The sequence below is a fragment of the Oncorhynchus masou genome, chromosome 18 (genome assembly GCF_036934945.1).
Source record: "Oncorhynchus masou masou isolate Uvic2021 chromosome 18, UVic_Omas_1.1, whole genome shotgun sequence".
NCBI lineage: Eukaryota > Metazoa > Chordata > Actinopteri > Salmoniformes > Salmonidae > Oncorhynchus > Oncorhynchus masou.
In genome coordinates, this window is record NC_088229.1 from 13,014,795 (window position 1) to 13,040,296 (window position 25,502).

General features: G+C 45.5%; 1 protein-coding gene across 1 annotated transcript in view; it reads left to right on the forward strand.

The window, feature by feature from the left end:
• LOC135503995 (vasopressin V2 receptor-like) overlaps window positions 1–25,502 on the forward strand; it is a 75,304-nt gene that overhangs the window by 18,583 nt on the left and 31,219 nt on the right. The window contains exons 2-3 of the mRNA XM_064922225.1: window positions 23,590–23,978; window positions 24,496–24,741. Coding sequence (XP_064778297.1) covers window positions 23,592–23,978; window positions 24,496–24,741 — 633 coding nt within the window. The 5' untranslated portion in view covers window positions 23,590–23,591. The remainder of the gene's footprint in view (window positions 1–23,589; window positions 23,979–24,495; window positions 24,742–25,502) is intronic.

The window sequence follows — 25,502 nt, forward strand, 5'->3', positions numbered from 1 at the left end:
GTCATGCTGGAATACCCATCCACGACCCATTTTCAATGCCCTGGCTGAGGGAAGGAGGTTATCACCCAAGATTTGACGGTACATGGCCCTGTCCATCGTCCCTTTGATGCGGTGAAGTTGTCCTGTCCCCTTAGCAGAAAAACACCCCCAAAGCATTATGTTTCCACCTCCATGTTTGACGGTGGGGATGGTATTCTTGGGGTCATAGGCAGCATTCATCCTCCTCCATTTAGCATCTCCTGGCTTCCAGACATAGCCTACAAGCCATTTTAGTCTAATAAATCCATTTAATATAGCCTACACTTTCACAATAAATCCATTATTTATTTTAGACAGGTCTAAAGAAGTCTGATTTGAAGAAAATGTAGTCTATTTCAGAAGAAAATAATAGCATACTCTGAGTTGTCCTTATGTTAGGTCCTGATGTGGCTATGCCAAATGGCTGTGGGCTACACTGTTGCACCTTTGCACCCCAATATCTCTACTTGCACATTCATCTTTTGCACATCAATCACTCCCATGTTTAATTGGTATATTGTAATTACTTCGCCACCATGGCCTATTTATTGCCTTACCTCCCTTATCTTACCTCATTTGCACTCACTGTATATTTACTTTTATTCTACTGTATAATTGACTGTATGTTTGTTTATTCCATATGTAACTCTGTGTTGTTGTATGTGTCGAACTGCTTTGTTTTATTCTTGGCCAGGTTGCAATGAGAACTTGTTCTCAACTTGCCTACCTGGTTAAATAAAGATGAAATAAAAAACACTAGTTAATTTAGCGGACAATGTATTGTTTCTTATGCTAGGCATCATTCACAAGTGATAATATATAATCCCCAAGTGGCTAATATTGTCACCCATCAGACTATTCTTGATATAATCTTGTCTTTACATGTACTAAATAATACGTGTGACATTTGTTTTGATTTAGACTGGACCATTATCATGCACCTGTATCGAGGGGGGGTGAGGAGGTAGGAAGGGGTAAGGAGGTAGGGAGGGGTAAGGAGGTATGGAGGGGTGAGGAGGTAGGGAGTGTGGGAGGGAAGGGTGAGGAGGTAGGGAGGGGTGGGAGGTACAGAAGGGTTGAGAGGGGTAGGGAGGGGTGAGAAGGGTTAGGAGGTAGGGAGGGGTGAGGAGGTAGGGAGGGTGGGAGTGGTAGGAGGTAGGGAGGGGTAGGAGGTAGGGAGGGGTGGAAGGTATGGAGGGGTAGGAGGTAGGGAGGGGTAGGAGGGGTGAACAGGTAGGGACGGGTGGGAGAGGTAGGGAGGGGTGTGAGGGGTTAGGAGTTAGGGGGGGGTGAAGAGGTAGCGAAAGGAATGCCCAGAGGGCAACAGGAGTTGCCTTATGATCGCTTATGATTCTAGATTAAATACAGCCTTGCGAAAGTATTCATCCCCCTTGAAATTTGCGACCTTTTGCCACATTTCAGGCTTCAAACATAAAGATATAAAACTGTATTTTTTTGTGAAGAATCAACAACAAGTGGGACACAATCATGAAGTGGAACGACATTTATTGGATATTTCAAACTTTTTTAACAAATCTAAAAACTGAAAAATTGGGCGTGCAAATGTGGCAAAAGGTCGCAAAGTTCAAGGGGGCCGAATACTTTCGCAAGGCACTGTATAAAACAGGGGCCACTGGGGTCTGAGGCTCAGACATAGGCAGGCCAAGATATTCCCTAATGAGAGAGAGAGAGAGAGAGAGAGAGAGAGATAGGGGGAGAGAGCACACAAAATATATATAAACATCAGTGCCACAGGTAACTTCTACAAAGCTGTGAAAATATCTGAGGGACAAGGCAAGAAGGGCCTTCTTCACCATCAAAAGGAACATAAAATTCTAATTATCAATTGTGATCTGGCTAAAAATACTAGAATCATTTATAGAACCCATTGCCCTTCATGGTTGTGAGGTCTGGGTTCCGCTCACCAAACAAGAATTCACGAAATGGGACACCCACATTCGTGTACAACGTAAAACACCAAATAATGCATGCAGAGCAGAATTAGGCCGATATCCGCTAATTATCAAAATCGTTTTTGGCCCTAAACAGAGAGTACACTGTTTCAGAATACCTGACCACTGTGACTGACCTAAAATTAAGGAAAGCTTTGATTATGTACAGACAAAGTGAGCATAGCCTGATATTGATAGAGGCCGCCGTAGGCAGACCTGGCTCTCAAGAGAAGACATGCTATGTGCAGACTGAGGTGGAAAATGAGGTGGAAACTGAGCTGCACTTCCTAATCTCCTGCCAAATGTATGACGATAATAGATACACATATTTCCCTTAGATTACACAGACCCACAAAGAAAAACAAATCCAATTTTGATAAACTCCAATATCTACTGGGTGAAATACCATGGTGTGCCATCACAGAAGCAAGATTTGCGAATGAGTATTTCTCTCTGTAATAAAGACTTTTTGTGGGTAAAAACAAATTCTGATTGGCTGAGCCTGGCTCCCCATTGGGTCGGCCTGACTCCCAAATGGGTGGGCCTAATTGCCTTCGTCAAAGTACCCAGACAAAGCCAAACGGAGAAGGGGACAACTGGCTACTGTGTCAGTAGTTGACAGCATTGTGAAGTTCCTCTCTGACATTGAAAACACGTGTTTGTACAACCCAGAAGTAAGACTTGAGGCTTCAGGGCTGCCTACTGCGGTGACAGACCATGGCTTTAAGTTTACATCCACCATGGTGCACATAACCCTCAATCTTCTCAATCCTCCAAACAAATTACTCCAGGCAAAAGCAAAAGATCTTTACACTGGAGTCAAAGTGGTCCGCAATGTGTTCTAGTGCGTCGATAAGCTGAGGTGTGACAGCGATTTCGAAGCCATTTGGGCACAGTGCCAGTGGCACTGACTCAAACAAATGATGACATTATGTAAGTACAAATCTCCAACAATATGTGGTGGACAGTACAGTAGGCCAGCAGGACAGAGGAGTGTAAAAGCATGTTGGATGCTGTCGTTGGTGAAATGTCAGAACGATTCAGAAAATGCAACAGTCAATTGGTGGAGGCCCTGTGTGGTTGTAAGGGGAACTGTACGTAAACGTGTTTATGGTAGGCTGGCATTGCTTCATTGATTATGTGGGTCAAATTTAATTGACATACTGTAAGTGTATTGTGCCATATCACAGCGTATTGCTGAACTCATGACCGGCATGATTTTCCATGATTGAAGCGAGCTTATAGGCCTATTTGTTTGGCAAAGCAGCTGTGCAGGCTGTAGACTGTAGCCTGCATCTCATTGTAGTAGGCTGTAGGCTGTATCTCACTGTAGTAGGCTGTAGGCTGCATCTCACTGCAGTAGGCTGTAGACTATAGCCTGCATCTCACTGAAGTAGGCTGTAGGCTGTATCTCACTGTAATAGGCTGTAGGCTGCATCTCACTGTAGTAGACTGTAGGCTGCATCTCAATGTAGTAGGCTGTATCTCACTGTAGCAGGCTGGAGAATGTATCTCACTGTGGTAGGCTGTGGGCTGAGTCTCACTGTGGTAGGCTGTATCTCACTGTAGTAGGCTGTAGGCTACATCTCACTGTAGTAGGCTGTATCTCACTGTAGTAGGCTGTATCTCACTGTAGTAGGCTGTATCTCACTGTAGTAGGCTGTATCTCACTGTAGTAGGTTGTAGGCTGTATCTCATTGTAGTAGGCTGTATCTCACTGTAGTGGGCTGTGGGCTGTATCTCACTGTAGTAGGCTTTGCGCTGTATCTCACTATAGTAGGCTGTAGGCTGCATCTCACTGTAGTAGGATGTGGGCTGTGTCTCACTGTAGGCTGTGTCTCACTGTAGTAGTCTGTAGGCTGTGTCTCACTGTAGTAGTCTGTGGGCTGTGTCTCACTGTAGTAGGCTGTGGGCTGTGTCTCACTATAGTAGTCTGTGGGCTGTGTCTCACTGTAGTAGTCTGTGGGCTGTGTCTCACTGTAGGCTGTGTCTCACTGTAGGCTGTGTCTCACTATAGTGGGCTGTGTCTCACTGTAGTAGTCTGTGGGCTGTGTCTCACTGTAGTAGTCTGTGGGCTGTGTCTCACTGTAGTAGTCTGTGGGCTGTAACTCACTGTGGTAGGCTGTGGGCCGTGTCTCACTGTAGTAACCTGTAGGCTGTGTCTCACTGTGGTAGGCTGTGGGCTGTTACTCAATGTAGTAGGCTGTGGGCTGTTTCTCAATGTAGTAGTCTGTGGGCTGTGTCTTACTGTAGTAGGCTGTAGGCTGTATCTCACTGTGGTAGGCTGTGGGCTGTATCTCACTGTGGTAGGCTGTGGGCTGAGTCTCACTGTGGTAGGCTGTGTCTCACTGTAGTAGGCTGTAGGCTACATCTCACTGTAGTAGGCTGTATCTCACTGTAGTAGGCTGTGTCTCACTGTAGTAGGCTGTAGGCTGTATCTCACTGTAGTAGGCTGTATCTCACTCTAGTAGGCTGTATCTCACTGTAGTAGACGGTGGGCTGCATCTCACTGTAGTAGGCTGTAGGCTGTGTCTCACTGTAGTAGGCTGTAGGCTGTGTCTCACTGTAGTAGGCTGTGGGCTGTGTCTCACTGTAGTAGGCTGTAGGCTGTGTCTCACTGTAGTAGTCTGTGGGCTGTATCTCACTGTAGTAGGCTGTGGGCTGTGTCTCACTGTAGTAACCTGTAGGCTGTGTCTCACTGTGGTAGGCTGTGGGCTGTTACTCAATGTAGTAGGCTGTGGGCTGTTTCTCAATGTAGTAGTCTGTGGGCTGTGTCTTACTGTAGTAGGCTGTAGGCTGTGTCTCACTGTAGTAGTCTGTGGGCTGTAACTCACTGTGGTAGGCTGTGGGCCGTGTCTCACTATAGTAGGCTGTAGGCTGTGCCTCACTGTAGTAGTCTGTGGGCTGTGTCTCACTGTAGTAGGCTGTGGGCTGTGTCTCACTGTGGTAGGCTGTAGGCTGTATCTCACCGTAGTAGGCTGTGGGCTGTGTCTCACTGTAGTAGGCTGTGGGCTGTGTCTCACTGTGGTAGGCTGTGGGCTGTATCTCACTGTGGTAGGCTGTGGGCTGTATCTCACTGTGGTAGGCTGTGGGCTGAGTCTCACTGTGGTAGGCTGTGTCTCACTGTAGTAGGCTGTAGGCTACATCTCACTGTAGTAGGCTGTATCTCACTGTAGTAGGCTGTGTCTCACTGTAGTAGGCTGTAGGCTGTGTCTCACTGTAGTAGGCTGTGGGCTGTGTCTCACTGTAGTAGTCTGTGGGCTGTGTCTCACTGTGGTAGGCTGTGGGCTGTATCGCACTGTAGTAGGCTGTAGGCTGTGTCTCACTATAGTAGTCTGTAGGCTGTGTCTCACTGTGGTAGTCTGTGGGCTGTGCCTCACTGTGGTAGGCTGTGGGCTGTGTCTCACTATAGTAGTCTGTAGGCTGTGTCTCACTGTAGTAGGCTGTAGGCTGTGTCTCACTGTAGTAGTCTGTGGGCTGTATCTCACTGTAGTAGGCTGTGGGCTGTGTCTCACTGTAGTAACCTGTAGGCTGTGTCTCACTGTGGTAGGCTGTGGGCTGTTACTCAATGTAGTAGGCTGTGGGCTGTTTCTCAATGTAGTAGTCTGTGGGCTGTGTCTTACTGTAGTAGGCTGTAGGCTGTGTCTCACTGTAGTAGTCTGTGGGCTGTAACTCACTGTGGTAGGCTGTGGGCCGTGTCTCACTATAGTAGGCTGTAGGCTGTGCCTCACTGTAGTAGTCTGTGGGCTGTGTCTCACTGTAGTAGGCTGTGGGCTGTGTCTCACTGTGGTAGGCTGTAGGCTGTATCTCACCGTAGTAGGCTGTGGGCTGTGTCTCACTGTAGTAGGCTGTGGGCTGTGTCTCACTGTGGTAGGCTGTGGGCTGTATCTCACTGTGGTAGGCTGTGGGCTGTATCTCACTGTGGTAGGCTGTGGGCTGAGTCTCACTGTGGTAGGCTGTGTCTCACTGTAGTAGGCTGTAGGCTACATCTCACTGTAGTAGGCTGTATCTCACTGTAGTAGGCTGTGTCTCACTGTAGTAGGCTGTAGGCTGTGTCTCACTGTAGTAGGCTGTGGGCTGTGTCTCACTGTAGTAGGCTGTGGGCTGTGTCTCACTGTAGTAGTCTGTGGGCTGTGTCTCACTGTAGTAGTCTGTGGGCTGTGTCTCACTGTAGTAGTCTGTGGGCTGTGTCTCACTGTAGTAGTCTGTGGGCTGTGTCTCACTGTAGTAGTCTGTGGGCTGTGTCTCACTGTAGTAGGCTGTGGGCTGTGTCTCACTGTAGTAGGCTGTGGGCTGTGTCTCACTGTAGTAGTCTGTGGGCTGTGTCTCACTGTAGTAGTCTGTGGGCTGCGTCTCGCTGTAGTAGTCTGTGGGCTGCATCTCACGTAGTAGGATGTGGGCTGTGTCTCACTATAGTAAGCTGTATCTCACTGTAGTAGGCTGTAGGCTGTGTCTCACTGTAGTAGACTGTGTGCTGTGTCTCACTGTAGTAGGCTGTATGCTTTGTCTCACTATAGTAGGTGTGGGCTGTGTCTCATTGTAGTAGGCTGTGGGATGTGACTCACTCTAGTAGTCTGTGGGCTGTATCTCACTGTAGTAGGCTGTTGGCTGTGTCTCACTGTAGTAACCTGCAGGCTGTGTCTCACTGTAGTAGGCTGTGGGCTGTGTCTCACTGTAGTAGTCTGTGGGCTGTGTCTCACTGTAGGCTGTGTCTCACTGTAGTAGTCTGTGGGCTGTGTCTCACTGTAGGCTGTGTCTCACTGTAGTAGGCTGTGGGCTGTATCTCACTGTAGTAGGCTGTGGGCTGTGACAAACTGTAGTAGTCTGTGGGCTGTATCTCACTGTAGTAGGATGTGGACTGTGTCTCACTATAGTAGGCTGTATCTCACTGTAGTAGGCTGTGTCTCACTGTGGTAGGCTGTGGGCTGTTTCTCACTGTAGTAGGCTGTGTCTCACTGTAGTAGTCTGTGGGCTGTATCTCACTGTAGTAGGCTGTGGGCTGTGTCTCACTGTAGTAGGCTGTAGGCTGTGTCTCATTGTAGTAGGCTGTGGGCTGTGCCTCACTGTAGTAGGCTGTAGGTTGTGTCTCACTGTAGTGGGCTGTGTCTCACTGTAGGCTGTGTCTCACTGTAGTAGTCTGTGGGCTGTGTCTCACTGTAGTAGTCTGTGGACTGTGTCTCACTGTAGTAGTTTGTGGGCTGTGTCTCACTGTAGTAGTTTGTGGGCTGTGTCTCACTGTAGTAGGCTGTGGGCTGTGTCTCACTGTAGTAGTTTGTGGGCTGTATCTCACTGTAGTAGTCTGTAGGCTGTATCTCACTGTAATAGGCTGTAGGCTGTGTCTCACTGTAGTAGTCTGTGGGCTGTGTCTCACTGTAGTAGTTTGTGGGCTGTGTCTCACTGTAGTAGGCTGTAGGCTGTGTCTCACTGTAGTAGGCTGTGGGCTGTGTCTCACTGTAGTGGGCTGTGTCTCACTGTAGTAGGCTGTGGACTGTGTCTCACTGTAGTAGTCTGTGGGCTGTGTCTCACTGTAGTAGTCTGTGGCCTGTGTCTCACTGTAGTAGGATGTGGGCTGTGTCTCACTATAGTAGGCTGTATCTCACTGTAGTAGGCTGTATCTCACTGTAGTAGGCTGTGGGCTGTATCTCACTGTAGTAGGCTGGAGGCTGTATCTCACTGTCGTAGGCTGTAGGCTGTGTCTCACTGTAGTAGGCTGTGGGCTGTGTCTCACTGTAGTAGGCTGTGGGCTGTGTCTCACTGTAGTAGGCTGTGGGCTGTATCGCACTGTAGTAGGCTGTAGGCTGTGTCTCACTGTAGTAGGCTGTGGGTTGTATCTCACTGTGGTAGGCTGTGGGCTTTGTTTCACTATAGTAGGCTGTAGGCTGTGCCTCACTGTAGTAGGCTGTAGGCTGTGTCTCACTGTAGTAGGATGTGGGCTGCATCTCACGTAGTAGGTTGTGGGCTGTGTCTCACTATAGTAGGCTGTATCTCACTGTAGTAGGCTGTATCTCACTCTAGTAGGCTGTATCTCACTGTAGTAGACGGTGGGCTGCATCTCACTGTAGTAGGCTGTAGGCTGTGTCTCACTGTAGTAGGCTGTAGGCTGTGTCTCACTGTAGTAGGCTGTGGGCTGTGTCTCACTGTAGTAGGCTGTAGGCTGTGTCTCACTGTAGTAGTCTGTGGGCTGTATCTCACTGTAGTAGGCTGTGGGCTGTGTCTCACTGTAGTAACCTGTGGGCTGTGTCTCACTGTGGTAGGCTGTGGGCTGTTACTCAATGTAGTAGGCTGTGGGCTGTTTCTCAATGTAGTAGTCTGTGGGCTGTGTCTTACTGTAGTAGGCTGTAGGCTGTGTCTCACTGTGGTAGGCTGTGGGCTGTTTCTCACTGTAGTAGGCTGTGTCTCACTGTAGTAGTCTGTGGGCTGCATCTCACTGTAGTAGGCTGTGGGCTGTGTCTCACTATAGTAGGCTGTAGGCTGTGTCTCATAGTAGTAGGCTGTGGGCTGTGCCTCACTGTAGTAGTCTGTGGGCTGTATCTCACTGTAGTCGGCTGTGGGCTGTGTCTCACTGTAGTAGGCTGTGGGCTGTGTCTCACTGTAGTAGTCTGTGGGCTGTGTCTCACTGTAGTAGTCTGTGGGCTGTATCTCACTGTAGTAGGCTGTGGGCTGTGCCTCACTGTAGTAGTCTGTGGGCTGTATCTCACTGTAGTCGTCTGTGGGTTGTGTCTCACTGTAGTAGTATTTGGGCTGTGTCTCACTGTAGGCTGTGTCTCACTGTAGTAGTCTGTGGGCTGTATCTCACTGTAGTAGTCTGTGGGCTGTGTCTCACTGTAGGCTGTGTCTCACTGTAGTAGTCTGTGGGCTGTATATCACTGTGGTAGGCTGTGGGCTGTGTCTCACTATAGTAGTCTGTAGGCTGTGTCTCACTGTAGTAGTCTGTGGGCTGTGTCTCACTGTAGTAGTCTGTGGGCTGTATCTCACTGTAGTAGTCTGTGGGCTGTGTCTCACTGTAGTCGTCTGTGGGTTGTGTCTCACTGTAGTAGTATTTGGGCTGTGTCTCACTGTAGGCTGTGTCTCACTGTAGTAGTCTGTGGGCTGTGTCTCACTATAGCAGTCTGTGGGCTGTATCTCACTGTAGTAGTCTGTGGGCTGTGTCTCACTGCAGTAGTCTGTGGGCTGTGTCTCACTGCAGTAGTCTGTGGGCTGTGTCTCACTGTAGTAATCTGTGGGCTGTGTCTCACTGTAGTAGGCTGTGGGCTGTGTCTCACTGTAGTAGTCTTTGGGCTGTGTCTCACTGTAGCAGTCTGTGGGCTGTATCTCACTGTAGTAGTCTGTGGGCTGTGTCTCACTGTAGTAGTCTTTTGGCTGTGTCTCACTGTAGTAATCTGTGGGCTGTGTCTCACCGTAGTAGTCTGTGGGCTGTGTCTCACTGTAGGCTGTGTCTCACTGTAGTAGTCTGTGGGCTGTATCTCACTGTAGTAGTCTGTGGGCTGTGTCTCACTGCAGTAGTCTGTGGGCTGTGTCTCACTGTAGTAGTCTGTGGGCTGTGTCTCACTGTAGTCGGCTGTGGGCTGTGTCTCACTGTAGTAGGCTCTGGGCTGTGTCTCACTGTAGTAGGCTGTAGGCTGTATCTCACTGTAGTAGACTGTGTTTTGGTTATTTGGATCTCCATTCACCTTCTTTTAGTTATTTGTTTACTGTTCATGTAACTAAATGTATAGTAGATTTTGTAATGCCTTTATCAATGTAATATTTTGTTTACTAGACTGACTTATGAGTATGGCTGTTATGTTCTCTTCGCATTCATTCATTCACAGCTTCATTTATTCACAGCTTGTCAGTATTCTAAGCCAAACCGCTATTCAGTATTTTTGTTTGCATTCATAAATAACTTGGCTACTACTTTCAGCATTTAGTTTGAATTATTTTGGTAAGACATCTGACAGTATTGCTGCATTCACGTAAGCTGTATCTCTCTCGCAGCCTCTTTTAATTACCATAACGGCTTTAGTGTGTAAGGTGCTGTCCATTGTGCTGACACAGTCCAGCGGAGATAGGCTTATAGGCTGTTATTTCAAAAAGTACTCAATCAATGGTCTAGGAGTTTCGGCATATGAACTTGATGTTTATTGTGGTTTTGCGTGATATAAGCAGGATTCAAAGTAATTCCAACGCAGGAACCCTCCAAAATTGTGCCCCCCTCACTGATTTTAAACTGCCCCCTTCGTCACTTTATCCTAATATGGCCACATACGCATATTGTACCACACACACACGGGGGTGCACTCACACACACACACACACACACACACACACAGATGTACGAACGTGTGCGCGCACACACACACACGCACGCACGCACGCACGCACGCGCACACACACACACACACACACACTTCAGAGAGAAAGAGACTTTGGTTCTGCTCTTCTTCTTCTCTCTTCATCACTCCCTGCCTGCTGAGCAGAGTGGGCCAGCCCATGGGCCAAGGTTAGAGCGATGCAGCTGTGTTGCGTTGTCACGCCTCTACAGCTGAGCTGGGTTCAAATACTGTTTGAAATCATCTCAAATACTTTATCTGTACTTGATTAAACTTGTCTTGATTAATGGACCAATATCATATACCCAAAACGTTAAACCCTGCCCATCTGGTATTCTAGACAGTATAGTGCAAAAGCTCAAAGTATTTGAAAGATTTCAAATAGTATTTGAACCCAGGTCTTCTCTACAGATACATTCCTCTGGCAGAGAGCAGCACAGTTGGTAACACTTTAGAAGAATAAGTCATGCTGTATTATCACGCTTACCAGGCAGTATAAACATTATTTCTAGCAGCAAATTGCCCATTAAGTGGCTGTTGTAGAACTGATTGCAAACCTTGTAATTTCTTGTTAGTCATACCCAATTAAGAAATAATATGAGTGGAGCGATGTAAGTTTTCAAATATATATTTCCAGAACAACCTGACCTCTAACTCTCAAAGTGAGTATTATACCCAGGTAGTCTGTTATTGTAAATAACTAGTGATTCTTAACTGACTCGCCTGGTTAAAGAAAGGTTATATACATGTAAATAAATACCGGTATATAAAACGTATATTCAGATGGATTTTACATCCCACTTCCTGATAACATCAGTCATGTCACACCTGTTGTCACCATGGTAATTCTAGAACCATTATGACCTAGTTACCTGTCCCTTCTTCTTCTTCTTCTTCTTCTTCTTCTTCTTCTTGTTTGATTGTCCACCTTCTCCTCCACCTGCCTTATCTTTCATCTGTCTTCACCTATTCTGTTATTCTTACACCTAATCTGGGTAGCTTGCCTCAGCTGCCACTACGCTCCCTCTATCCATACTCTCAGCACTCTCTCTTCCTCCACCACCCCCCCTCTCTCTCTCTCTCTCTCTCCTCCCCTCTCTCTCTCTCTCTCTCTCCTCCTCCCCTCTCTCTCTCTATCCTCCTCCTCCACCCCCACCCTCTCTCTCTCTCTCTCTCTCTCTCTCTCTCTCCTCCTCTCCTCTCTCTCTCGGTTTATTTGGTCTCCCTATCCCACAACTCTGTTTCTCAAATTGTCAGTTTCATTCATATCAATTATATTTACTTTTGGGCTATTTATTTATAAATGGGAGAAAATAAACTGGATTTTATTGGGATCAAGAGAGGGTGTGATTGGAGGGGAGAGAAAGAATGTAAACATAGGAAGGCAAGAGAGAGAAAGAATATGAAAGAGAGAAAAAAGAGAGGGAGAGGAGGAATGTATGGGGTATAAACGAGGGATGAGAAAGATTATGAGATAGAGGGATACAGGCAGAGAAGGATAGAGAGAGAGAGAGAGAGAGAGAGAGAGAGATAGAGAGAGGGATAGGCAGAGAGAGAGGGATAGAGAGAGAGGGAGGGAGAGGGGGAGAGAGAGAGGGAGAGGGAGAGGGAGAGAGAGAAGGAGAGAGGGATACAGAGAGAGAGGGATACAGAGAGAGAGAGGGAGAGAGAGAGGGATACAGAGAGAGAGGGATAGAGAGAGAGAGGGAGAGGGGGAGCGAGAGAGGGAGAGGGATACAGAGAGAGAGGAGAGGGGGATACAGAGTGAGAGGGATAGAGAGAGATAGAGATAGTGGGAGAAGTAGTCATATCAAGCCGGGGAAAGTATGAGAATGAAAACAACTGAAAGCAGGATTTATGTCAGACAGAAGGAGAGAGTTAGGCAGACAGACCAACAAACATACTGCATAACTGTTACCAACACTGCAAAACTGTTACCAACACTGAAGAACTGTCACCAACACTGTGGCACTGTTACCAACACTGTGGCACTGTTACCAACACTGTGGAACTGTTACCAACACTGTAGAACTGTTACCAACACTGTGGAACTTTTACCAACATACACACTTTGGAACTGTTACCAACATACAGACTGTGGAACTGTTACCAACACTGTAGAACTGTTACCAACACTGTAGAACTGTTACCAACACTGAGGAACTGTTACCAACACTGTGGAACTGTTACCAACACTCTGGAACTGTTACCAACACTGTGGAACTGTTACCAACACCGTGGAACTGTTACCAACACCGTGGAACTGTTACCAACACCGTAGAACGGTTACCAACACCGTAGAACGGTTACCAACACCGTAGAACGGTTACCAACACTGTGGAATTATTATGAACACTGTGGAACTGTTACCAACACTGTGGAATTGTTACCACCATACACACTGTAGAACTGTTACCAACACTGTGGAATTGTTACCAACATACACACTGTAGAAATGTTACCAACACTGTGGAACTGTTCCCAACACTGTGGAATTGTTACCAACACTATGGAACTGTTACCAACACTGTGAAACTGTTACCAACACTGTAGAACTGTTTCCAACACTGTAGCGGTCACCAACACTGTGGAACTGCTACCAACACTGTATAACTATTGGCAAAACCTTGGAACTGTTACCAACACTGTGGAACTGTTACCAACAGACACACTGTAGAACTGTTACCAACACTGTAGAACTGTTACCAACACGGTGGAACTGTTAACAACACTGCCAAACTATTACCAACAGACACACTGTAGAACTATTAGCAAAACCTTGGAACTGTTACCAACAGACACACTGTAGAACTGTTACCAACACTGTGGAACTGTTACCAACACGGTGGAACTGTTACCAACACTGTGGAACTGTTACCAACATACACACTGTAGAACTGTTACCAACACTGTAGAACTGTTACCAACACTGTGGAACTGTTACCAACACTGTGGAACTGTTACCAACACTGTAGAACTGTTACCAACACGGTGGAACTGTTACCAACACGGTGGAACTGTTACCAACACTGTGGAACTGTTACCAACACTGTAGAACTGTTACCAACACTGTGGAATTATTATGAACACTGTGGAACTGTTACCAACACTGTGGAATTATTATGAACACTGTGAAACTGTTACCAACACTGTAGAACTGTTACCAACACTGTAGAACTGTTACCAACACTGTAGAACTGTTACCAACACTGTAGAACTGTTACCAACACGGTGGAACTGTTACCAACACTGTGGAACTGTTACCAACACTGTGGAACTGTTACCAACACTCTGGAACTGTTACCAACACTGTGGAACTGTTACCAACACTGTGGAACTGTTACCAACACTGTAGAACTGTTACCAACACTGTGGAACTGTTACCAACACTGTAGAACTGTTTCCAACACTGTAGCGGTCACCAACACTGTGGAACTGCTACCAACACTGTATAACTATTGGCAAAACCTTGGAACTGTTACCAACACTGTGGAACTGTTACCAACAGGCACACTGTAGAACTGTTACCAACACTGTAGAACTGTTACCAACACGGTGGAACTGTTAACAACAGACACACTGTAGAACTATTAGCAAAACCTTGGAACTGTTACCAACAGACACACTGTAGAACTGTTACCAACACTGTGGAACTGTTACCAACACTGTGGAACTGTTACCAACACTGTGGAACTGTTACCAACACTGTAGAACTGTTACCAACACTGTGGAACTGTTACCAACACGGTGGAACTGTTACCAACACGGTGGAACTGTTACCAACACTGTAGAACTGTTACCAACACTGTAGAACTGTTACCAACACGGTGGAACTGTTACCAACACGGTGGAACTGTTACCAACACGGTGGAACTGTTACCAACACGGTGGAACTGTTACCAACACCGTAGAACTCTTACCAACACTGTAGAACTGTTACCAACACTGTAGAACTGTTACCAACACGGTGGAACTGTTACCAACACGGTGGAACTGTTTCCAACACTGTAGAACTGTTACCAACAGACACACTGTAGAACTGTTACCAACACGGTGGAACTGTTACCAACACGGTGGAACTGTTACCAACACTGTGGAACTGTTACCAACACTGTAGAACTGTTACCAACACTGTGGAACTTTTACCAACATACACACTGTAGAACTGTTACCAACATACACACTGTAGAACTGTTACCAACATACACACTTTGGAACTGTTACCAACATACAGACTGTGGAACTGTTACCAACACTGTGGAACTGTTACCAACACTGTGCAACTGTTACCAACACTGTAGAACTGTTACCAAAACTGTGCAACTGTTACCAACACTGTAGAACTGTTACCAACACTGTGGAACTGTTACCAACACTGTGCAACTGTTACCAACACTGCGGAACTGTTACCAATAGACACACTGTAGAACTGTTACCAACACTGTGGAACTGTTACCAACACTGTGGAACTGTTACCAACACTGTGCAACTGTTACCAACACTGTAGAACTGTTACCAACACTGTAGAACTGTTACCAACAGACACACTGTAGAACTGTTACCAACACTGTGGAACTGTTACCAACACGGTGGAACTGTTACCAACACGGTGGAACTGTTACCAAGACTGTAGAACTGTTACCAACACTGTAGAACTGTTACCAACACGGTGGAACTGTTACCAACACGGTGGAACTGTTACCAACACGGTGGAACTGTTACCAACACGGTAGAACTGTTACCAACACTGTAGAACTGTTACAAACACTGTAGAACTGTTACCAACACTGTAGAACTGTTACCAACACGGTGGAACTGTTACCAACACGGTGGAACTGTTACCAACACTGTAGAACTGTTACCAACAGACACACTGTAGAACTGTTACCAACACGGTGGAACTGTTACCAACACTGTGGAACTGTTACCAACACTGTAGAACTGTTACCAACACTGTGGAACTTTTACCAACATACACACTGTAGAACTGTTACCAACATACACACTGTAGAACTGTTACCAACATACACACTTTGGAACTGTTACCAACATACAGACTGTGGAACTGTTACCAACACTGTGGAACTGTTACCAACACTGTGCAACTGTTACCAACACTGTAGAACTGTTACCAACACTGTAGAACTGTTACCAACACTGTGCAACTGTTACCAACACTGTGGAACTGTTACCAACACTGTGCAACTGTTACCAACACTGTAGAACTGTTACCAACACTGTAGAACTGTTACCAACATTGTGCAACTGTTACCAACACTGTAGAACTGTTACCAACACTGTGGAACTGTTACCAACACTGTGCAACTGTTACCAACACTGCGGAACTGTTACCAATAGACACAATGTAGAACTGTTACCAACACTGTGGAACTGTTACCAACACTGTGGAACTGTTACCAACACTGTGGAACTGATACCAACACTGTAGAACTGTTACCAACACTGTGGAACTGTTACCAACATACACACTGTAGAACTGTCACCAACAGATACACTGTAGAACGGTTACCAACTGACACCCTGTAGAACTCTTATCAACACTGTAGAACTGTCTCCAACACTGTAGAACTGTTTCCAACACTGTAGAACTGTTACCAACACTGTAAAACTGTTACCAACACTGCAAAACTGTTACCAACACTGCAAAACTGTTACCAACACTGCAAAACTGTTACCAACACTGTGGAACTGTTACTAACAGGCACACTGTAGAACTGTTACCAACACTGTAGAACTGTTACCAACACTGTAGAACTGTTACCAACACTGTAAAACTGTTACCAACACTGTGGAATTGTTACCAACATACACACTGTAGAACTGTTACCAACACTGTGGAACTGTTCCCAACACTGTGGAATTGTTACCAACACTGTGGAACTGTTACCAACACTGTAGAACTGTTTCCAACCCTGTAGCGGTCACCAACACTGTGGAACTGCTACCAACACTGTATAACTATTGGCAAAACCTTGGAACTGTTACCAACACTGTAGAACTGTTACCAACACTGTAGAACTGTTACCAACACTGTGGACCTGTTACCAACACTGCCAAACTATTACCAACAGACACACTGTAGAACTTTTAGCAAAACCTTTGAACTGTTACCAACAGACACACTGTAGAACTGTTACCAACACGGTGGAACTGTTACCAACACTGTGGAACTGTTACCAACACTGTGGAACTGTTACCAACACTGTAGAACTGTTACCAACACTGTGGAACTGTTACCAACACTGTGGAACTGTTACCAACAGATACACTTTGGAACTGTTACCAACATACATACTGTAGAACTGTTACCAACACTGTGGAACTGTTACCAACACTGTGGAACTGTTACCAACACTGTGGAACTGTTACCAACACTGTAGAACTGTTACCAACACTGTGGAACTGTTACCAACACTCTGGAACTGTTACCAACACTCTGGAACTGTTACCAACACTGTAGAACTGTTACCAACACTGTGGAACTGTTACCAACACTGTAGAACTGTTACCAACACTCTGGAACTGTTACCAACACTGTGGAACTGTTACCAACACTGTGGAACTGTTACCAACACTGTAGAACTGTTACCAACACTGTGGAACTGTTACCAACACTGTGGAACTGTTACCAACACTGTGGAACTGTTACCAACACTGTAGAACTGTTACCAACACTGTAGAACTGTTACCAACACTGTAGAACTGTTACCAACACTGTAGAACTGTTACCAACACGGTGGAACTGTTACCAACACTGTGGAACTGTTACCAACACTGTGGAACTGTTACCAACACTCTGGAACTGTTACCAACACTGTGGAACTGTTACCAACACTGTGGAACTGTTACCAACACTGTAGAACTGTTACCAACACTGTGGAACTGTTACCAACACTGTAGAACTGTTTCCAACACTGTAGCGGTCACCAACACTGTGGAACTGCTACCAACACTGTATAACTATTGGCAAAACCTTGGAACTGTTACCAACACTGTGGAACTGTTACCAACAGGCACACTGTAGAACTGTTACCAACACTGTAGAACTGTTACCAACACGGTGGAACTGTTAACAACAGACACACTGTAGAACTATTAGCAAAACCTTGGAACTGTTACCAACAGACACACTGTAGAACTGTTACCAACACTGTGGAACTGTTACCAACACTGTGGAACTGTTACCAACACTGTGGAACTGTTACCAACACTGTAGAACTGTTACCAACACTGTGGAACTGTTACCAACACGGTGGAACTGTTACCAACACGGTGGAACTGTTACCAACACTGTAGAACTGTTACCAACACTGTAGAACTGTTACCAACACGGTGGAACTGTTACCAACACGGTGGAACTGTTACCAACACGGTGGAACTGTTACCAACACCGTAGAACTCTTACCAACACTGTAGAACTGTTACCAACACTGTAGAACTGTTACCAACACGGTGGAACTGTTACCAACACGGTGGAACTGTTTCCAACACTGTAGAACTGTTACCAACAGACACACTGTAGAACTGTTACCAACACGGTGGAACTGTTACCAACACGGTGGAACTGTTACCAACACTGTGGAACTGTTACCAACACTGTAGAACTGTTACCAACACTGTGGAACTTTTACCAACATACACACTGTAGAACTGTTACCAACATACACACTGTAGAACTGTTACCAACATACACACTTTGGAACTGTTACCAACATACAGACTGTGGAACTGTTACCAACACTGTGGAACTGTTACCAACACTGTGCAACTGTTACCAACACTGTAGAACTGTTACCAAAACTGTGCAACTGTTACCAACACTGTAGAACTGTTACCAACACTGTGGAACTGTTACCAACACTGTGCAACTGTTACCAACACTGCGGAACTGTTACCAATAGACACACTGTAGAACTGTTACCAACACTGTGGAACTGTTACCAACACTGTGGAACTGTTACCAACACTGTGCAACTGTTACCAACACTGTAGAACTGTTACCAACACTGTAGAACTGTTACCAACAGACACACTGTAGAACTGTTACCAACACTGTGGAACTGTTACCAACACGGTGGAACTGTTACCAACACGGTGGAACTGTTACCAAGACTGTAGAACTGTTACCAACACTGTAGAACTGTTACCAACACGGTGGAACTGTTACCAACACGGTGGAACTGTTACCAACACGGTGGAACTGTTACCAACACGGTAGAACTGTTACCAACACTGTAGAACTGTTACAAACACTGTAGAACTGTTACCAACACTGTAGAACTGTTACCAACACGGTGGAACTGTTACCAACACGGTGGAACTGTTACCAACACTGTAGAACTGTTACCAACAGACACACTGTAGAACTGTTACCAACACGGTGGAACTGTTACCAACACTGTGGAACTGTTACCAACACTGTAGAACTGTTACCAACACTGTGGAACTTTTACCAACATACACACTGTAGAACTGTTACCAACATACACACTGTAGAACTGTTACCAACATACACACTTTGGAACTGTTACCAACATACAGACTGTGGAACTGTTACCAACACTGTGGAACTGTTACCAACACTGTGCAACTGTTACCAACACTGTAGAACTGTTACCAACACTGTAGAACTGTTACCAACACTGTGCAACTGTTACCAACACTGTGGAACTGTTACCAACACTGTGCAACTGTTACCAACACTGTAGAACTGTTACCAACACTGTAGAACTGTTACCAACATTGTGCAACTGTTACCAACACTGTAGAACTGTTACCAACACTGTGGAACTGTTACCAACACTGTGCAACTGTTACCAACACTGCGGAACTGTTACCAATAGACACAATGTAGAACTGTTACCAACACTGTGGAACTGTTACCAACACTGTGGAACTGTTACCAACACTGTGGAACTGATACCAACACTGTAGAACTGTTACCAACACTGTGGAACTGTTACCAACATACACACTGTAGAACTGTCACCAACAGATACACTGTAGAACGGTTACCAACTGACACCCTGTAGAACTCTTATCAACACTGTAGAACTGTCTCCAACACTGTAGAACTGTTTCCAACACTGTAGAACTGTTACCAACACTGTAAAACTGTTACCAACACTGCAAAACTGTTACCAACACTGCAAAACTGTTACCAACACTTTGAAACTGTTACCAACACTGTAAAACTGTTAGCAAAAGCTTGGAACTGTTACCAACACTGTAGAACTGTTACCAACACTGTGGAACTGTTACTAACAGGCACACTGTAGAACTGTTACCAACACTGTAGAACTGTTACCAACACTGTAGAACTGTTACCAACACTGTAAAACTGTTACCAACACTGTGGAATTGTTACCAACATACACACTGTAGAACTGTTACCAACACTGTGGAACTGTTCCCAACACTGTGGAATTGTTACCAACACTGTGGAACTGTTACCAACACTGTAGAACTGTTTCCAACCCTGTAGCGGTCACCAACACTGTGGAACTGCTACCAACACTGTATAACTATTGGCAAAACCTTGGAACTGTTACCAACACTGTAGAACTGTTACCAACACTGTAGAACTGTTACCAACACTGTGGACCTGTTACCAACACTGCCAAACTATTACCAACAGACACACTGTAGAACTTTTAGCAAAACCTTTGAACTGTTACCAACAGACACACTGTAGAACTGTTACCAACACGGTGGAACTGTTACCAACACTGTGGAACTGTTACCAACACTGTGGAACTGTTACCAACACTGTAGAACTGTTACCAACACTGTGGAACTGTTACCAACACTGTGGAACTGTTACCAACAGATACACTTTGGAACTGTTACCAACATACATACTGTAGAACTGTTACCAACACTGTGGAACTGTTACCAACACTGTGGAACTGTTACCAACACTGTGGAACTGTTACCAACACTGTAGAACTGTTACCAACACGGTGGAACTGTTACCAACACTGTGGAACTGTTACCAACACTCTGGAACTGTTACCAACACTGTAGAACTGTTACCAACACTGTGGAACTGTTACCAACACTGTAGAACTGTTACCAACACTCTGGAACTGTTACCAACACTGTGGAACTGTTACCAACACTGTGGAACTGTTACCAACACTGTAGAACTGTTACCAACACTGTGGAACTGTTACCAACACTGTGGAACTGTTACCAACACTGTGGAACTGTTACCAACACTGTGGAACTGTTACCAACACTCTGGAACTGTTACCAACACTGTAGAACTGTTACCAACACTGTAGAACTGTTACCAACACTGTAGAACTGTTACCAACACTGTGGAACTGTTACCAACACTGTAGAACTGTTACCAACACTGTGGAACTGTTACCAACACTGTGGAACTGTTACCAACACTGTGGAACTGTTACCAACACTGTAGAACTGTTACCAACACTGTGGACCTGTTACCAACACTGCCGAACTATTACCAACAGACACACTGTAGAACTTTTAGCAAAACCTTGGAACTGTTACCAACAGACACACTGTTGAACTGTTACCAACACTGTGGAACTGTTACCAACACGGTGGAACTGTTACCAACACGGTGGAACTGTTACCAACACTGTGGAACTGTTACCAACACTGTAGAACTGTTACCAACACTGTGGAACTGTTACCAACAGATACACTGTAGAACTGTTACCAACATACACACTTTGGAACTGTTACCAACATACATACTGTAGAACTGTTACCAACACTGTGGAACTGTTACCAACACTGTGGAACTGTTACCAACACTGTGGAACTGTTACCAACACTGTGGAACTGTTACCAACACTGTAGAACTGTTACCAACACTGTGGAACTGTTACCAACACTCTGGAACTGTTACCAACACTGTGGAACTGTTACCAACACTGTAGAACTGTTACCAACACTGTGGAACTGTTACCAACACTGTAGAACTGTTACCAACACTCTGGAACTGTTACCAACACTGTGGAACTGTTACCAACACTGTGGAACTGTTACCAACACGGTGGAACTGTTACCAACACTGTGGAACTGTTACCAACACTGTAGAACTGTTACCAACACTGTGGAACTGTTACCAACACTGTGGAACTGTTACCAACACTGTGGAACTGTTACCAACAGATACACTGTAGAACTGTTACCAACATACACACTTTGGAACTGTTACCAACATACATACTGTGGAACTGTTACCAACACTGTGGAACTGTTACCAACACTGTGGAACTGTTACCAACACTGTGGAACTGTTACCAACACTGTGGAACTGTTACCAACACTGTGGAACTGTTACCAACACTGTGGAACTGTTACCAACACTCTGGAACTGTTACCAACACTGTGAAACTGTTACCAACACTGTGGAACTGTTACCAACACTGTGGAACTGTTACCAACACTCTGGAACTGTTACCAACACTGTGGAACTGTTACCAACACTGTGGAACTGTTACCAACACTGTGGAACTGTTACCAACACTGTAGAACTGTTACCAACACTGTGGAACTGTTACCAACACTGTGGAACTGTTACCAACACTGTAGAACTGTTACCAACACTGTGGAACTGTTACCAACACTGTAGAACTGTTACCAACACTGTAGAACTGTTACCAACACTGTAGAACTGTTACCAACACTCTGGAACTGTTACCAACACTGTGGAACTGTTACCAACACTGTAGAACTGTTACCAACACTGTAGAACTGTTACCAACACTGTAGAACTGTTACCAACACTGTGGAACTGTTACCAACACTGTAGAACTGTTACCAACACTGTGGAACTGTTACCAACACTGTGGAACTGTTACCAACACTGTAGAACTGTTACCAACACTGTAGAACTGTTACCAACACTGTAGAACTGTTACCAACACTGTAGAACTGTTACCAACACTGTAGACCTGTTACCAACACTGTGGAACTGTTACCAACACTGTGGAACTGTTACCAAGACTGTAGAACTGTTACCAACCCTGTAGAACTGTTACCAACACTGTGGAACTGTTACCAACAGACATAGATGGGTTAGCTGACAACATCACAAAAACGATGTGCGCACTTCCATAGCGCAGAAGTCAGCCTGTTGTTGTGATTCTGGATGTTTTGACTGATTTCATATCAATGTTAATATGACTAACATTCGCTATCTAGATAACCAACATCAGTAACAATGTATTTGACAAACAAGTGCTAATTGTGCTAATTTATTTGTGTTTTCAATTAACATTGGAGACAAAATATAAGCTTACATGTTGTGAATAATTTAAGCCAACCCGTTCTATTTCGTCCCACCATCATTTAGTTGCTAAACAACCAAACCGTCTATACTGTAGAAGTGTTCCATAAAAGCACAGCTTTACTGACCTACATACACACTGACAGGAAATATGCAATATGTTGAAAAGTTGAATCACATGACAATATTTGATTTGTTTGATTAAATATTATGTTTGACTGTATTGTTCAAACATAATAATTTTGTGGTAATGGTGATGAATGATAAGGCCGTCAAATGTTTGTTTTATAACAAGACAATGAAATGACCTGTAAAAGTTATTTAAATCTTCATGACAAAACCTACCAGGAAGATCACAATCAATGAAACAAAGAGTCTGCGCTGGCCCTAATGGGGCCTATTTTAGTGCTCTGTCTCTCTCTTGCTGTCTCCATCGCTCTATATATATATATCTCTCTCTCTCTCTTTCACTCTTTGTCTCACTCACTCACTCACTCACTCTCCCTCTGTCTCTCTCTCGCTCTCGCTCTCTCTGTCTCTCTCGCTCTTCCATTTCCTTGCTAGAAGCATGAAGCTCTATTCCCAAAATCACAGAGTTTGTGCCTGTTATATTGACCTTGGAAGAAGTCAATGAAAGATGCCAGAAGTTATGACAAGATGTCTGGACAGAGACAGTGATAAGACGTAGGAAGGAAGGGGAGAGGGATAGTAAGACAACTCGTCTGTCCAACAAATTGTTGGGCAATTGAACATAATTTAATAAAAATGGGATTATCCCAAACTAACAAACCAATGGTTTATTATCAGATCTTAACACAAAATGTTTATTTTGACGTAAACAAACAAGGTAAGCTTGTGACTTGCATGCTCCTTGTAGAGACCGGAGTTGGGATTTAGCACTCGGTTATTTCTACAGGCCCTCTGTGCCCTCTCCCTCCACAAACAAACTCAGGAAGCGATTTTATCATTATTCTTTTTCTAAGGTTTCTGTTGTTTTATTTTTGTTATTACTTAGGCATGGAAAGTATCTCAGAGAAAACGGGTTGGGATGGATTAGGCCACTCCTCTCTGACATCTGCGACAGCAGGAAGAAACAACTTCACTTCCTCCCTCTTCTCCGACTTCACGTCCCTCAACAGTTCTCATGGAGGCGCAGGGTCCTACTATTGGATTATCCCAGAGAACGCCTCAACCACCACGCCCCAAGCCATACCCCAGCCCAGGGTGAGGGATCTGGGCCTGGCCCGGGCCGAGATAGGGGTGCTGGGCCTGGTACTGGCCCTGACTACCCTGGGAAACGGCTTTGTACTGTGGGTGCTGCTTCGCCGGAGGAAACAAAACGCTCCCATGCACCTGTTCATGGTCAACCTGTGTCTTGCTGACCTGGTGGTGGCGCTGTTCCAGGTGAGACTGACACCTCAGGGTATGGAGTCGACTCCAGTTTTCTTGAGATTGATCCCAACCCTGTTTTGGTTGCTAGGCACCACATTGGTGTACTCAACATCAGTAGCCTATGAGTGATCTATGTAATGAGGACATACTGTTTCGGTGCAGCTAGCTAGCATGACCACTCTAGTATGTTTACTAATGGCTTTGATTACAACAATATGAATGAGTCAACTATTCCCCAACCCTCTAACGCACTGACATACTGGCTGCACTTCTGTATTGACTGTGGACCTGTCAGTTAAGCACACATTCGCCCACCATTGTGTGGTGGACTGGGCGCAGTTCTCAAAACACAATGGAAATGGCCTGATCATTCAAATAAATATTATTTTTTATTCCATTGCTTTAGGAGCTAGTCTACTCTGTTTCTTTATCCACACTAGCATCATGTATTGATAATTAATTCTAAGTAGTATGATAGTATCTAACATAGCAAAGTTTAATATCCTCCTGTTTCCTGTCCGTCCCTTAGGTACTTCCCCAGCTGGTGTGGGACATCACAGGAAGGTTCCAGGGGCCGGATTTTCTGTGTCGCTCAGTAAAGTACCTGCAGATCGTAGGGATGTTCGCGTCCTCCTATATGATCGTTGCCATGACGGTAGATCGGCACTATGCCATCTGCTGCCCACTGCAAGCCTACCGTGGTGGGTCCGTGTCGCGCTGGAACACCCCTATCATGACGGCCTGGGGCCTGGCCCTACTGCTCTCCATACCACAGGTAGGAACGCTATCACTGCCCCCTGACCCTAACCCTGACCCTAACCCTGACCCTAACCCTAACCCCAACCCTGACCCTAACCCTGACCCCGACCCTAACCCTATCATGGGGCCTGACCCTACTTCTCTCCAAACCACAGGTAGGTACTGTAGGGGACATTAAACCTAACCCTAGCCTCATGTCCACATCCCAGCTCAACCCTAACCCTAGCCTCATCCCTATCCCTAGCCTCATGTCCACATCCCAGCTCAACCCTAACCCTAGCCTCATTTTCACATCCCAGCTCAACCCTAACCCTAGCCTCATCCCTATCCCTAGCTTCATGTCCACATCCCAGCTCATCCCTAACCCTAGCCCTAACATGACAGCTTCTGCCTACTTACCGTTGACTTAAGCTTGACTACCGTTGACTTCACCCAACAAACCTTGAGGTAGAGCTGCCCTCAGAACAAAATGGAGGTAGAGCTGCTCTCAGAACAAGATGGAGGTAGAGCTGCCCTCAGAACAAGATGGAGGTAGAGCTTCCCTCAGAACAAGATGGAGGTAGAGCTGCCCTCAGAACAAGATGGAGGTAGAGCTGCCCTCAGAACAAGATGGAGGTAGAGCTGCTCTCAGAACAAGATGGAGGTAGAGCTGCTCTCAGAACAAGATGGAGGTAGAGCTGCTCTCAGAACAAGATGAAGGTAGAGCTGCTCTCAGAACAAAATGGAGGTAGAGCTGCTCTCAGAACAAGATGGAGGTAGAGCTGCCCTCAGAACAAG